This window comes from Amblyomma mixtum, chromosome 1 (genome assembly GCF_055824585.1).
Source record: "Amblyomma mixtum isolate Tamu chromosome 1, ASM5582458v1, whole genome shotgun sequence".
Taxonomy (NCBI): domain Eukaryota; kingdom Metazoa; phylum Arthropoda; class Arachnida; order Ixodida; family Ixodidae; genus Amblyomma; species Amblyomma mixtum.
This window is the reverse complement of record NC_143012.1, coordinates 16,562,194-16,576,874: the sequence shown is the minus strand read 5'-3', so window position 1 is coordinate 16,576,874 and position 14,681 is coordinate 16,562,194. Positions and strand designations below refer to the sequence as shown.

The following is a 14,681-nucleotide window of genomic DNA, read 5'->3' as shown; positions in this document are numbered from 1 at the left end:
CAGGTGGTAGCCTCGAAAAATGTGTGGGCTTCTGTGCTAAGAAAAAAGCAGCTAAAGAGCGCCTAGTGCACATTACATACATGATGTCCAAGCTAAGTGTGGCCATGATTTTAATGATGGAGTGTCCTACCGGAGTAAAACCAACTACGTGCTGTTGGCAGTCGCATGACCTTGACAGCAGTATTGTTTTCTTTTTGAAACATATTCATTAGTAAACACAAATTGGCTAACATTTTAAATATCGGCTTCAGGAATAAAGTTTCGATTCAGAAGTTGTAGGTTGCCTTTAAAAACAGCCGGCTGAAACGTTGACACCAAAGTACCATTTACCTACTTTTTTTTTTTACGAGCCTTAAAAGAAATCCCGCAAAATAAAAAGCTACCACGTGACAGTGGTGCTCCTTCGACGTCCGGAGACGCATCTCAAAGAACAAAATCTGCTTTTATGCGAAACGCCGTACCCGACGAGGCTTTTCATGTGCACTGCGCTAGAGGTCTGCTCCAGTTGTTGCCATGGGGCAGCCTTTGTATGTCGCTTTCTAAGGCTTTCTAAGGGCTTTTTTTCTAAGGCCAGCAAATAACGCTACACAAATGACACCTTGGCGCCAACAGTACCAGACAGCTGTCTTAGAGCTCAGCTATTAAGCGCCCTTTCCTGGGTTAGGTGGCGCTAGGATTCGATGACGTAACCGAGGATGCATGTTGGAGGTGTTGGTTGGTTCTCCACTGCCGATCTTCCCTTGGTGAAAAGTACAAGTGAGCCCAGGGCCGCCTTCCGTCTTCCTTAGAGGTGTGTGTTTGGGAGAAGCTCCATAAACTATGCTGCTATGCCATTCACGTGCCAAGGCGTTTCTAATAACCTCGCAGCCTCCTCGCTTAGAGTATAAACAGCCCTTCCGCAGCTGTAGAGAAAGTGGCTACCGCAGTGGTAGTCGAGGAACGTGTATGTGCGAAAAAAAATTAAGTGTGGTTTATAAACTTTGATTATATAGATGTTTCTCTCAGGTGTATCGCAAAATTTAAATACCTTGACAGTTGCGCTCAAAAATCGCGTTCCTGAGCATCGTAGTCATCCAGTCAGTTTATTAAAACCTCCCTACAACTTGTTTTCACTTTATGCCTGAAATCAGTAATCACAAAACTTTACCCAATTAGTCTTTGCTGATTGATCAACATCGCACGACTAAAAAGCACAGCAGACTAGGGCACGCGACACAAAACAGCACTCAGTTGGTTTCACTCCACCAGGACGCTGCATTTTTTTATTCTTGATTACCCTCAGCTGGGACAAGAAACCATGTTGGAGTTCCTGGAGTGCCGTAGTGCATTTATTTATTTATTTTGTATTGCGGTCAACCCTCATTTCAAAGTCATTACAGGAAGGAAAAAATTAAAAACTCAAGAATAAACGCCACCCACTTCCAGTGCGTAATACAGGATAACAAAAAAAATTTATTTAATTTCAAAAGTCTTGCTTCATGCAGTAGGGCACTCCAGGCGTAGCGCGGATTATCCTGCAAACTTTTTTCGCACAACGCAAGCCTAGATGAAATTCATGGTCAGGATTTTAATGCGACAGGCTCATCTGACGAACCTTTAAACTGCACAAAGCGACCCTATAGAACTACAGCCGCTGCAATTGAAGACACACACACCAGTGCACAGATGAGACACGGCGTTTCTTTAATAGGGCGACCTGTCAAAGAACCGAAGGGCCATCAAACATTCCTTAACAGAAGAAAAAAAAAAGGAAGTTTAAGGCGCAAAAGAGGGCAATGAGTCCAGGGGGACAAAACAGGGGGCGCATAGTGAGTGTGCACTTGCAGTGAACGGGCCACACCATCATCATCAGCATCTAGCGGGGACTGCCCGGACACACACATACACACACATTCGAGCGCACACACGACAGGCAGTCCCCCTCTGCACATGGTCTATTTTTTATGCAAAGGGCATGTGTGGCATCATCAAGACAAACACGCTAGGGCAGGAGACGCGCATACACACCCCGAAAGAGTTAGCACTCGCCACGAACGAGCACAGCTTCCCATTAGTGACAGCCTTAAAAAATAAACTTCGCAGCCTTAAAAAATAAACTCGTTCACGCAAGCATAGTCACAGCTTGAAGCGAGGCCTTACCTTATCGCTAGGCCGGCCCTGAAGAACCACATATCATTCAGCAGCTGATCGGCTACTATGCCACATCAGGCATCATAGTAGTCTAGACGGGTACGCACTAGCGATTGTGCTCTACAGCATCGTTTCACATAAAGAAGGCGTCAGCTATGGCAACTTTCTATACGAACCCTTCCCGCTCTTGCGTATGAGCCAAACCATGTAGAGGATGATAACGTGTTCACGAAGAGGTTTTTTTCATTGAATTCTTTCAGCATTCACCCCGTTAATGAGGTGACTGCTCGAACTTCGAACATTAAATTGCAAATCGACAAAGACTGCAAGAAACTTTATTCTTTGGCAGCTGTTTGGTTCTTTGGTATCAACGTGAACAGTGGCACGTACACCGTCTTATGAGACGCTGAGGCACCCCAGTTTGGGTGGTGCAGCGTCCTAAAGTCTTTCATAATAGGACAATACTATATGGCGGCCATTGTCAGAAACTCATATGGTCCTCACTAGCCCACTTCGAGTATGTAAAAAGCAGGTGAGTTCGTTTCCATAACCGATGCCTTCGTACACACCAACAGCGTTTGTTCTCGCGACTACGCTTACAGCACGGCATCCAGAATGGCGCAGCACTCACGAAAATCTGGTAAATTCGTGGCGTGTGCTAACCGTTTAAGTGCGCGACAGAAGGAATAGGGAAAGGGGGCAGAGAGAACACCACTTTCTCGCATTCTTTTGTGTGTCATTTTTTTTTCTCCTGTGGCTATGCTGCTGACTCTAGTTAGAAAATAACGTCTCAGTGCGGCTACCCCCCGCGGGAAGCGGCTTGCATAACTTGACTGGCAGCTATAAGTCCCGGCTGCTAGTCTGGGAGATAGAGATAGACAGTAGTTGCTATTTACAGAAGGATCCCAGGACAGTCGCGGAACTCATACCGGGGAGTTTGTGATTGATAGGGACAAGGTGCGAATGGTTGTTTGGGGAAGGGGGGTTGGGGTAGGGAAAAATCTAGGGAGACAGTGTGCGGGTGCGCGGGAGTCATAGCGACGACGTCATCGGGTGTTTGCCTCTCGTTCACGTAACCATTGCACTTTTTGTCTGTACGAGCCCGCTTAGAAACTACACGCCCTTTCCGGATGCCGAAGTTACAAGAGGCTAAGCTGGTGTACGCCAAGCAACGCACTAAGGAGCCGCTTACTCCCCAAAGGGACCAATTTCCCGTCATAATTGTCCATAGAAGTCTGTGGAGCATGCTTATTTGAATGCCCTTTTTCGTATTGTTCGGCAAGACTGAAGTAGCCGCTATTAAGCCGCGCTCAAGGGTAGATCGAAAGCTGATCTCGTTGAATAAAAAATAGACAGAATACAATAATAGTTTAGAAGCTTTCGGCCGCATGTTGTTTTAACCTGTATTCTTAGCTCCAGATTTCTTTTTCCCGAATATGTATTTTTACAACGGTTGTTCCAGGTTTCACACAGGCTTCGAGCTCTTTTGCTGATATTACATCGATAAGTACCGTGGCAATCGCCAAAACAATTTGTTTTCCTGTCTAGGCTATACTTTTCTGTTGCTTTGTACTGAGCCAGCCAAAGTTTCAAAGCGACTTCTTTCTAATGAGAGACGCGAAATGCTAACCTTTGTTTTACGTCTCTAATAAACTGACTGCCCTGTCTGTGCCGAAGGACAGCACCCTGTGGCAATTAAACATTAGAAATATTTTGTTCAGGCTGTCTTAGCTGGCAAGCTGTAGAGGTCCTAATCGCAGGTTTCAACTTGAAAAGATACTCAGAACAGCAGGCATAAATAAGAAATGTGTAATAAATCGACACGTCACACAACTTGTAACCCTTGCGGATCTGGAAGCAGTGCTCCCTTCGGCGCCTTTGATTTCGAGTAAACTCACAAATCGAACAAATTCACTCTGCCTTAACACACAAAGGCAAAAAACGTTCAAAATACAAAGACGCTGCACAGTCTCTCGTTAAAAAGAAACGGAATGTTTTTAGCCACCAGCCGCTAAAGAAACACGAAGTGTCGCGATGAAAAAAACGGCACAGAAAAGGGACACGAAGACAGGGCCGTGTCCTGATATTCTACGCAGTGGTAGTGACAAGGCGGCACTATTTTGTACAAATGAGGGTTTGTGGAGCAAATTGACCACACCATCATCGAAATACACAACTGGTACCTGTGAACTCAGCAGCACAGACATACATAGTTTTAATGAACACACAAAAAAATAGAAGCATTGTGCAACAGATAGCGGGAACCGGTGCTGTGTCAGAGGTAGTGTGAGCCCCTTATCGCTTATCCATAGCTTTTCCAGTGACAATGTGGTACACAAATAAATAATTCTTTTCAAGGAACTAGCTCAAACACTCGTTATAACGTGGAATTCCTTAGAAGTATGGTAAGCAACATGAAGATGCTAAGAATAAATAGTATAAACAATAAACATGTCTGGAATTACAACGAAATACAATTTTGAATATCTACAGCAAGCTTCTTTTACACACGACAAAAATATAAAACAAGCAGATGGCATATCAACCGCTACAGTGCTTCACTTGGGAGGAATGACTAACCGGGAGTACTTTATTCGCTTGGGACGTGGTACAGGCTCCCCCCCCCCCCCCCCCCCCCCCCCATATAGAAGCGCTCGCGAAAAGTAGGATCGCTTTAAGCAAAATAAAATTAATTATCCTGACATCACAGAGTAACGCAAATACACAAAAAAGAAACAGTACAACAAGAACTGACATTAAAACCTTCTATTTAAGTAGGAAATGCAGAGGAACGAAACAGTATACAATTTCCCATCAAAAAATAAACAGGCATCTCGCGTTGTTACTGAAGAAACCTGCTGTGTATGAAAACATGAGCACTGCGATACGAAAGTATGTACAGTCGCTCGTTAAGTAAAGTATATCGCCGTGGAATGCTGTAGACTAGAGCAGCTGAATCGCACACAATATTTGACTAGAAACAACGGCTAGTAGTCCAAACAAAACAACTCCATAGAGACAGAACTGAAAGACAATAATTGTTTTTAAGTCAACATACATAAACTTCATTCTTGTGACACAGTTAAGAGCTTTGCGGGCTATCAGCTGTTGCAGGAGGGGCAGGTTGTATTTGGCTGCCATGAAAATAGGCTGAATACAGCCGTAAAATTATCTAGGGAAATACCCAAACTACTAAAAAGAAGTCCACTTCCAAGTGACCTTGAACGCAAATTGAGTATAGAAAAATAGATGCTGCTCTTAATGAATAACTTACCACTTCTACCTTTCGTAACGTAAGAGGAGCATGCCAAAAGTAGGACTAGACGTGTCTGTTATGCATTCGGGAATAGAAAAAGCAACATAAGAAGATAAAATGAAGAAGCAGTAAAGTTCAATTTCATACAGACACTGATTTTATGCGCGTAAAATTGTAAATATTGACCTGAACATCACCTATGCTCGTATAATGACCAATTTATTGTAAAACGTGGACCTATAAATAAATAATGCATATATAAATATACTAGGCAATACTAGGTGGCAATATATAGAAAACAACATAAAACCTAAGGTATCTGTAGGAATGTGAAATCTACCTAGTTTGAAACCTATTTTATGTGAACTTGGAATGTAGCGACTGAAGCGCGCTTCCTGAGAACGCTTGCAAAAACTCACCAAGTGGCTCACAATGCAAAGCTCGAATTAGTTGCCTAGCGTGTTAGTATCTTCACTCCTCATTGTAAAACACATGTCACCGGTATATAATTATGATAGTAATAAATAAATAACCAAACAATAAATAAATACACAATCAACAAACCGCGACAAACTGCAGCTCGCCTCTCAAACGAATGTACAAACACGTTGAGACTAATAAATTAGTATAAATAAATACCTTCAGTCACAAGCTGCGGCGCTGCCAACTTAAGGCGTGCTGTCGTAACGCTTCCACCATGCGTTCGTTTCAAACATCCCTGCTTTCTGATAGCAGCGTATGACAGCGTATTAATACCGCCCTGCTTTCTTATTTCACTTTCATCAGCCAACCAAATCCTCAAAAATCGCCTTCCTGAATCCTAACCCAAGTACTGTTAACAGCGTCTAAAGCAAAAGGGTAACTAGGTGAGTCAAAGTTTTGTTGCCTGGCGGTCGCAGAAGCCACAAAGGCTGAAAACTGGCAGGCCCAAAAAAGTCAAGCGAAGGCTGGCCGGCCAGATCTCGGCTTGAGGACAATCCCTCACCCGTATGACATCTGCGGCGGTTGTAACGCATCACAAAAATCATTTGCAGTCACGTGGAGGTTCTTGCATTTGGATGTTGCTTTACGTCCCGTAGACGTCCCTTAGACGTCCCATAGACGACACTGTGCTCCAGTCGCTAGCTACGTAACCAGCCACTGGGCGGCACTCCGGAGGTCGGGCTCGGTGTTATCTCAGCGTGCGACTCAGCGGGAGTGTGCAATGGTGTTCGCGAAAGAATCCTTCTCTCTTCTCAATGCCAGGAGTTTAGAAACGCGATATTGCTTTGGAAGCGAGCAGCGGTCAGTGAACCCTCAGAAGTGGGCCTTGCCCAGCCGCCCAGGCCGATCTGTACAAAGAAACTCCGTAACTCCTGGACGGAACGGCGTAGTACGTAATTACCAGACCTAGCCACAAACAAAGACGAAAAAAAGTTAACTTAATAATCTGAAAGACTACTGTGTGCTGGTCGACTTGCTTGCAGTGGCGCAGTTGTTCCTCAACAACGCTTCCCTTGTTAACATGCTATGGATATCGCATGACCACAAGATGGGTCTTCAAGACCGTTAATCACTCCACTCGCTATTTTACTTACGAAGAGAGCCATCTTTGATTCCGGTCAGTGCAGTTTACGCTGATGTTTATGTTATGGAAGCGTTGTGTTTCTCTGCTTGCTCGTCCAAACCCTCGCGCTGCTTTTATATTGTTTAATCATGAACCAACCAGCCCGCCTTAGTGTTATTTCAGTCTGTATTTGTGTCCCATGTGATGCACCAACCAAGTCACAGCCATCAGCCCACTCGAGAACTGGATTTCTTACTGCCAATATTTTGTTAATTAGAGGGAAAACTGGGCAAACTGGACACCATTGGTGAGCCGCAATTCTTACTGTAAAAGCTGTAATGCGTGCTTTTCTGAACGTGCCTGCCTACAAACAGTCTCCCTCAAGTGCGCTTGGATTGAGCTGGAGCGTTAAAATCCGGAAAGGTAACGTTTCATTGCGATACGGTGAAAGCTATACCCGAGGAGAATACGTACTCCATAGAAGACGCTCACGTAACACGCTAAAGAAAAAAAAATATTGACCACATTTAAACGGAAGGCGTACGCCCAAGGACACCCCGCCCGCCTCTTCAGCCATCCCGTTTCCGGAAACACCATCATCAAGCCGCATTCCCAGGAGTTCTCTTAGCGGAAGAAACGCGCGAGCATGCGGTACAAAGATTGCTGAAAAACTAACCAAAACGGAAGAAGGAGACGAACAACAGCTGACTTCCTTCTTCCGTTTCCTCCGCTGGCCGGTGACCCGGGTAATGAGAGCTAATTAATGGAGCAGCGCCGATCAGCTGCCGCGCACGGCACGCCATCGCACACGGAGAAGCTCTTCGCCCGCCACACTGGTGTTTCCACTCCCTGTTTACTTTCTTACCGCGCGTGCTTGGACGAGATGAGGTTGCCTGCCGTTCCGCTTGGTTACGCCCTTACGAACGGAACGCTTGGCCCCCGAACTATAACAACGACCGCGCTGCTCCAGCAACGATACCCCCGATACCCAGCCACTGTCGGCAAACAAAGCAGTAGCGCAAGATCCCACAGGCTGACAGCTATGCTCGGGCCACGTTCCATGACGCTGAATCGCGCTTCTCCTCCACATGGTACAGAAAAAGCGAAGAAAGAGAGTGAAAGGATGTGTTAGAGGTTGATGGGGGGGAATGCGCACCCCGTCTGATTGGCTCCGTACTGATTGCGCGGATTTTCGGGCGCTTGAAGGCTCATTTTTTCTGCTGGACGAAAACGGTGGGCTGAGAGGAAGGGGGGAGGCCTGAGAGGCAGCAGCAGACAGCGCGTTTGAAGAGCCCCGGGTTTTTACGAGTAATTAAGTCTCCGGTGTTTCGTTTCCGAGGCCTTGGATATGTCCGCTCCCCTTTCCTAATTGCAATTTCGGCACGCGAGTCTTCCTTTCGTGCAGATCAAGAAGGTACAGGGACCTGGAGGAAAAGGGCAGAGCGGGTGGCGGAGGTCTTCCGGATAATTTTTTTTTTGTCCGTTTAAGACTAGACCGCATCCTTTCCGATAAGTTTTACGTTCTACCCTTGGCATTTTTTTTTACAGCACTTTCCCTCATTTTTTTTCTTCTTCGATGCGCTTTGTTGTCAAGTTCCTTGCTTGTTTCTGTAAGCAATCTGATAGTTCCTATCAGACTGGTCACTAGCGCGTTCAGCACGGGATTGTTATTGACAGAAAGTTGTCACTCACGAAAATCTTTGATTCCCTGCATTTTCTTGCAGTGTGTGTGTGAGTGCGTGTATATGTGTGTCTGCGTGCGTGCATGTGCGTGCGTGCGTGTGCGTGCGTGTGTGTGTTTTAGAGTTTGCGTGTTGTACCAGTATGAGTGTTTATCCTTTCATCAGCATCTGGCGTCTAGTTAGCTAGTGACGTCGTACAACAACAGGGAAAAGGCAGAGTGGCCAAACTCTGTGGACACTTCTTTCAGCGGCACACTTAGTTGCGCGTCGCACCCTTTGAGGTTCTGGTTAGCTGCCTTGGCAAGCCATTAACGTGAGACCTAAGCATATGCTGATCCCGACACTACCGTTTAGTCGTACATAATCCCCTCCTCCTCTGTACTTGTTTCTTCCGAGTTGAGCAGAGTTCCCTCTACGCCCATTAAAAGTACTGGAATGTGTTCGCGATACAAATTCCTTACCGCGCATAAGGTGTAAAGCTCAGCCATTGCATGAAGATTGAAGCACACAGTAGCTTTAAAAAAAAAAAGCAATCGGACTGCAACTCCAACTCCAATATTTCTATTTGTACACTCACTTTGAGGCTCTTTGCAAACAAGCATGCATTAAGGCATCGTGAAAAGTCAGATGAACTTTTCCCACGTTCAGAATTCCTTGAAACTGACTTCGGCACAGCAAAGACATTACGCCCGTCCCGTCCAGGAGGGTTCGGAGCGTTAAGCAAAAGTATACACTGCATCTTCATGGCTTTGAACTTTTTTTTTCTTCGCGCCTTCAAATGGGCAAGCAGCATCACGTCAATCCTCACACGCGGTTCTAGCAATATATGTATATATTTATATATATGCAACACGAAACGGTGCCCTCACAACTTGTTTCGCTGTGCACATCGCGTCTGAACAAACTGACCGACAACGTAGAAGAACGGAACAGCAAAAGGAATACCATGAATGTTTCGAGCCGCCCAATGTATAAGCCGGGTGACAACTGCCTCTTGTTGATTTTTTTATCTTGTTTTGTCGATAAAAGTTTTCGGACTGCTGCGACACAGAAGCTTACATCTCGCTTTGGAACGTTTCCTTGCTAGCGTCATAGTGCAGCAACCTCGCGGGCTACTCGTGAGTCCGATCGCGCAAAGTCAAGGGGCGGAAATGTAGAGCTAGAAGCATCAACACAAACATCTTGAAAGGGGCAGTCAGGTGACCTTTTGATGTTCGAAAGCATAAAACCTTGCATGCTGTTATTACAGCGAGTTATGCTTTCTGTCGACGAACACTGAAGCTGTTACCAAAGACCTATCGGCGAGCATTACATCGAACCTGCCAAACGAAAGTCAGGTAAAAAAAAAAATCGTGCTTCTATTCCCTCAAGGACGACCCACTAAAACGAGCTGTAAAGTGTACATTTAGAAATTCGCACCTGCCTCTTTTTTTTTTGCCAGAAGAAGTAATCCTTCATAAGCCAGATCACACAAGCTCTATGATTAGGTATAAATTTTTTCTGCTCTTTTTTAAACTTTAATATGCATTCGTTTACCTCGACTCTAGGGGCTTCCTGCCACCCGCAGAGTTTTTTAAAGCCCGGACTTCACGTAATGATTCGGCAGGCATAGAAAACCAAGGATGGAAACTTCTCCCCGATATTCAAAGGGAACAGCTGAATAATCACCGGCTAGAATTTGAGCATGTACGTAAGCAGTCCTCCAATAATTTTGTGACAAAGGTGTCACAGTCATTTTGCGCGGTACGTCGCATTGCCTCCATCTATGCCGACGCGTTAAAGCATAATAGCATGCGACACTTCTCGATGCCTTAACCTTCCCTGAAGATGAGGATGCGTGTGGCTCACTTATGCATCTTGCATGACACAGCTAGTTCATCTCTGACATCGAAATGCATCTCGATTTACGCTTCTATCATACAAAAGAAAGGATAAACAAACAAGGGGAAAGTAGGCAAAACACACAAGTGTAGTACACAAGCAAGAAGTACGTTGCACTTGAATCCACGCGTCATACGCAAGTGGCATACACACGCAAGCACACAAGCACTCACACAGCACTGGGCTCGCGGTTCACGATGCAGAGTGCCACCTAGGGCTAAAGGTGCGAACCACCGGCCTCTAAGAGAGACATCAACAACAGGTCATCGAACCTAAACGACACGCACACACGCACATTTGGGATGCCGGCCAACCCCGCCTAACCCTTTTCCTTTCCTATTTTGTTGGGTGAGAAGGAAAAGGGACAAAGGCGGCTGCAACGCGTGGGTTAGACCGGGCGTTCGACGAGTATCACCAGGGAGCTTAAGCCTAACGTCGCCGGAGCGGGCAACACACCCGGGCAGGGTGGCGTCACCGCACGTGCTTCGTCACCGAGTGACGCGAAACGCACTTGAGGTGCAACTCCATGAGCGGGTGCTTCACGCGTCTACGTGCCTAAACACCTCTGCGTCCGAGAGATGCATGCGGTTGGCCAACTCTACGAGCAGGTGCATCACGCGCCTGCGCGTCTAAACGCCTACGTCTGCCTGAGGCGCTCGCCGCCTGCTGCGCGCCTAACGTGGACGCAGAGACGCTTTGGCGCGTAGAGGTGTGATGCGTCTGCTCAGAGTTGGGAACTTAGGCTGTATACTACGGTCTAACCTGACACCTGGCGCCGGTTTCGTGCTGTCGAAGCGGACCGTACATTCAAAGGACTAGTAAGGCAGCGCGAAGTGTGTTTGGGCTAAGTTATCTGCCATACCGCTTCTGTTCGATGGATGTTGCAATAAAGGGCGACGCGTTACATTGCGACTCGCAGTTGTGGTTCATTCCACAGCTAGCACAAAGTCGTCTTTCTTTTTGCCGATACCGACACCAGCAATCCTGCCACTTTGAAAACGAAAAATGAAATGTTAACGTAGATCTGCAGTATATAAAATCATATTTTTTGCTAAGAAATGATCGTCGAAGCGACCATGATTGGTGCGATGAAATCCGTAGCCAAGGCTTTTCTCGCATAGCGGGTTGCCTAAGCTGGCACTTTACTTTTGTAGTGTTTCAGGAATGTTTATGACACTTAAGGAAAGCAAGGGAGAAGTGAAGCGGCCAGTAACAGAAAAGAGGACAGGCTATTATTATGCAAAGCGTGTTCTGTCTTCATACTTCCACCAAGAAGGTAGGACACACCGCTACAGCGAATTGCACAGCTGGCTAGTCGGTTTTTGAACTTTTGATATTTTCTGTCCCCCCGAAGCGTGCAGCACGTGCGGCGAGGCCTACAGCCACTGGTATAGACAGTGCACGGGTGTCCACCCGCCCAGCGACCTTGCTCAGGACACGTTGTGGCAGCTGTGAGCACAACTGCAACGCATCAGCAAGCACTAGCCGAAAAAAGTAGCGCGACAGCCGGCAGGTGACGCTGCTCACTACCCACAAGCAAGTACATTGCTGCTCTGTTCACCAGGTGCCAACTGTTTGCTCGTTTCCCGGAGCACGAGCAATTGGCAGAGACGAGTCCACAGACCCGCCATGTACCGGGCAGCGACGGCAGCGAATTAATGCGTCAGGCGCGCGCGCGCGCTGCGCGCAACCCAGGTGGCGCTGCATACCACACAGAAGCGGGGTGGAGAGGAGGCGCTTGTTTCGTACATGTCCTCTACTGCTACTCCCCCACGAGAGAAAAAGAGCGTCAAAGGAGATAGTTCAGTCCAGGGAACGGTGTTGCTGTCTAAGCACGACGGGGGGCGTGTGCGTGTGTCACCGTGGCGCGTTAATGTCCAGAGCGCATGTGCGCGCGTTACGCGACGACTCCAGTGCACATCATCATATTGCTGCGCGCGCGGCTTCTCTGCCCTGTCCGTGGTAGTCGTCGTCGTCAGCGTCGCTGAGGTGCAGAGTGCCGGAGACGCGGACGAAGAGAGGTTTCGGGGGGTTTCGGGTCGGTGCTTCAGCGTTGCGGCTGAGGCTGCACGGAGGCGCGGTCACGACCGGGAGAGAAGGTGAGGGCGAGGAGGAAGGGGGCGCTGCTGCTACGTGGAGGTTCCCTTGGCGCTCTTATCCGCCTCGTCCTGCCACTTGTCCTGCGAGCGGCGGCGCGCGTTCATGAAGAAGTTCCCCACGGTGCTGAGCTCGAGTCCCAGCTGCTGCGAGATGGTGATCTGCATCTCCTTGGAGGGCCGCTTGGTCTCCTTAAAAATGGCCTGCAGGGTGCGTCGCTGCAGGTCGGTAAAGACGAGCCGCGGCTTCTTGGGCTGGCTCTTGGCCGCCGGCCCGGCCGCACCCGCCCCACCAGGCGCATCCTCTTTCCGCTTGCAGGCTGCGCCAGTGTGGGGAGACAGAGGGAAAAGCAAAGACCACAGTTAGCGGACACGGTGAGAAGGGCGGCGCCAATGCTAGCCAATGTTGGCTCAGCCAATGTTCAGCCAATGCTAGCTTAAAACTACTTGTTGCTGAGCTAGTCAGTGACTGTTCGTGGTGGGTGTACACTAAGGAATACACTATAAACAGAAAGGTGTAAAAAGCGAGTAAGCTCTTCTCAGAACACTCCTTTTTATAAAAGAGTGCAATAAAAACAGCTTATGCCCTTTTTACTCCCATACAGGCGCATTCGTATTCAGAGTGTAAAACACGCACAAAAACGTGATGAGATAATGGGCAGGGTTCCAAACAAGTTTTTCTTTCTTCTTGTAACAGTTCACGGATAATGAATTCTAGCTGTAAAGAATATCTGTAGCTGCTTTCACAGGAGATGTGTGGTAACGAGAAGTCAAAGCGGTAAAATAGCCGAGGGCACGAATGGAGCGTGTGACTTGTCCCCTCTCTTTCATGAACGTCGCAAGTTCTAACTTGCGTTTGTTTTCTACTGTGCACTAACTGTCCCCGCACTCTGCGCTATTCTATTTCTAGCTAAGCACGGCCAGTCTTTTAAGCCACACGTGTAAAAGACGTTTCAAAGTGAAGGCAGTCGTTCCCTACCACTTCAACTGATTTCATGGGACGTGGGTTGCTCATACGAGCTGCTGCAGCTGAAAAACACAGCCACAGAAACACGCTTTTAACTTACTCGACAGCTTACGCGGCAGGGAGGCATTACAAACTATGCAAAATGCTTGCGAAATGATGTAAATACGCCATTACTGCTAATGCACACAAGAACGATGGTTAATCGCAGCAATAACTAACTGCAGCACAAGTAACTAACACAAAATCAGCAAGGGTCGGGAGGGGAGGCTCGGTTCCCTAGCGAAAATCTGGACAAGAGGACAAAGACAAATCCTCTTTCAGAAATATTTGCTAACGGGCTCAAGCTTCCTTCTGCCACATTGTTTATCTTGAGTTTATCTTGTGCTGTTTATCTTGTTTATCTTCCATGCCCTCTATCTAATGGGTAACATAGTCTGTCGTAGCGAGACGAGTGCTTGTGCCGTCGCATTTTGTTCATGACTGCCTTTCGTGGGCTCTCCTGCTGTTTCCCCATGAATATAGCACCAAGAAGCCCAGCAACAGGTTGCGTTCCTAATATGATGCCTGTATTCATGGCGCTTAACAATTAAACTTCAGGCGGCATAAGTTCGGTCGCCTAGAAGCAAATGCCAGAGCAATCACAGGTAATGGTTCTTCGCACCGACATGAAACACTTAATTAACACGGCTAAGAAACTACGGCCACTGCAGAGTCTACTGGGTTCTGAAGGAAGGGAATATCTGCAGGCAGTGCATGCAAACCCGGGCAGCGTGCGTGTGAGGAAGCCGTGCACAAATCCGCCGCAATGAAGCACACAAACCCAGATTTTCTGGTTATCACCAGCTGGTGCCAACTGTCGGCCGCCAGGAGGCAGCACCGCGCTTCTCAATGAGGATATTTTCACATCTATTTCCACAGTTTTTAGATGAATATAGACTCCGAAGAAGTAGCGCGCGAACGTACTGACAATGACAGCCTACTCTTCCTAGGCGTTGAAAAATTTGGCACCTAATATGGTTCTTACTCTTACGTGGAGTACTGCTCACGGCAATAAGAAATCAATAGGGTGTGCCAAACGTTCAAACTACGATATTTTATTCAAGATTCTCAGCGCCATACGGCA

At 47.3% G+C, this 14,681-nt stretch overlaps 1 protein-coding gene across 3 annotated transcripts in view; it reads right to left on the bottom strand.

The window, feature by feature from the left end:
* Positions 1-4,792: 4,792 nt before the first annotated feature.
* Positions 4,793-14,681, bottom strand: part of LOC149365570 (uncharacterized) — a 163,682-nt gene continuing 153,793 nt past the window's right edge. For all 3 annotated transcript variants that reach the window (XM_089544296.1, XM_089544304.1, XM_089544310.1), the window contains one exon: positions 4,793-12,911. In XM_089544296.1, coding sequence (XP_089400422.1) covers positions 12,625-12,911 — 287 coding nt within the window. In that variant the 3' untranslated portion in view covers positions 4,793-12,624. The remainder of the gene's footprint in view (positions 12,912-14,681) is intronic.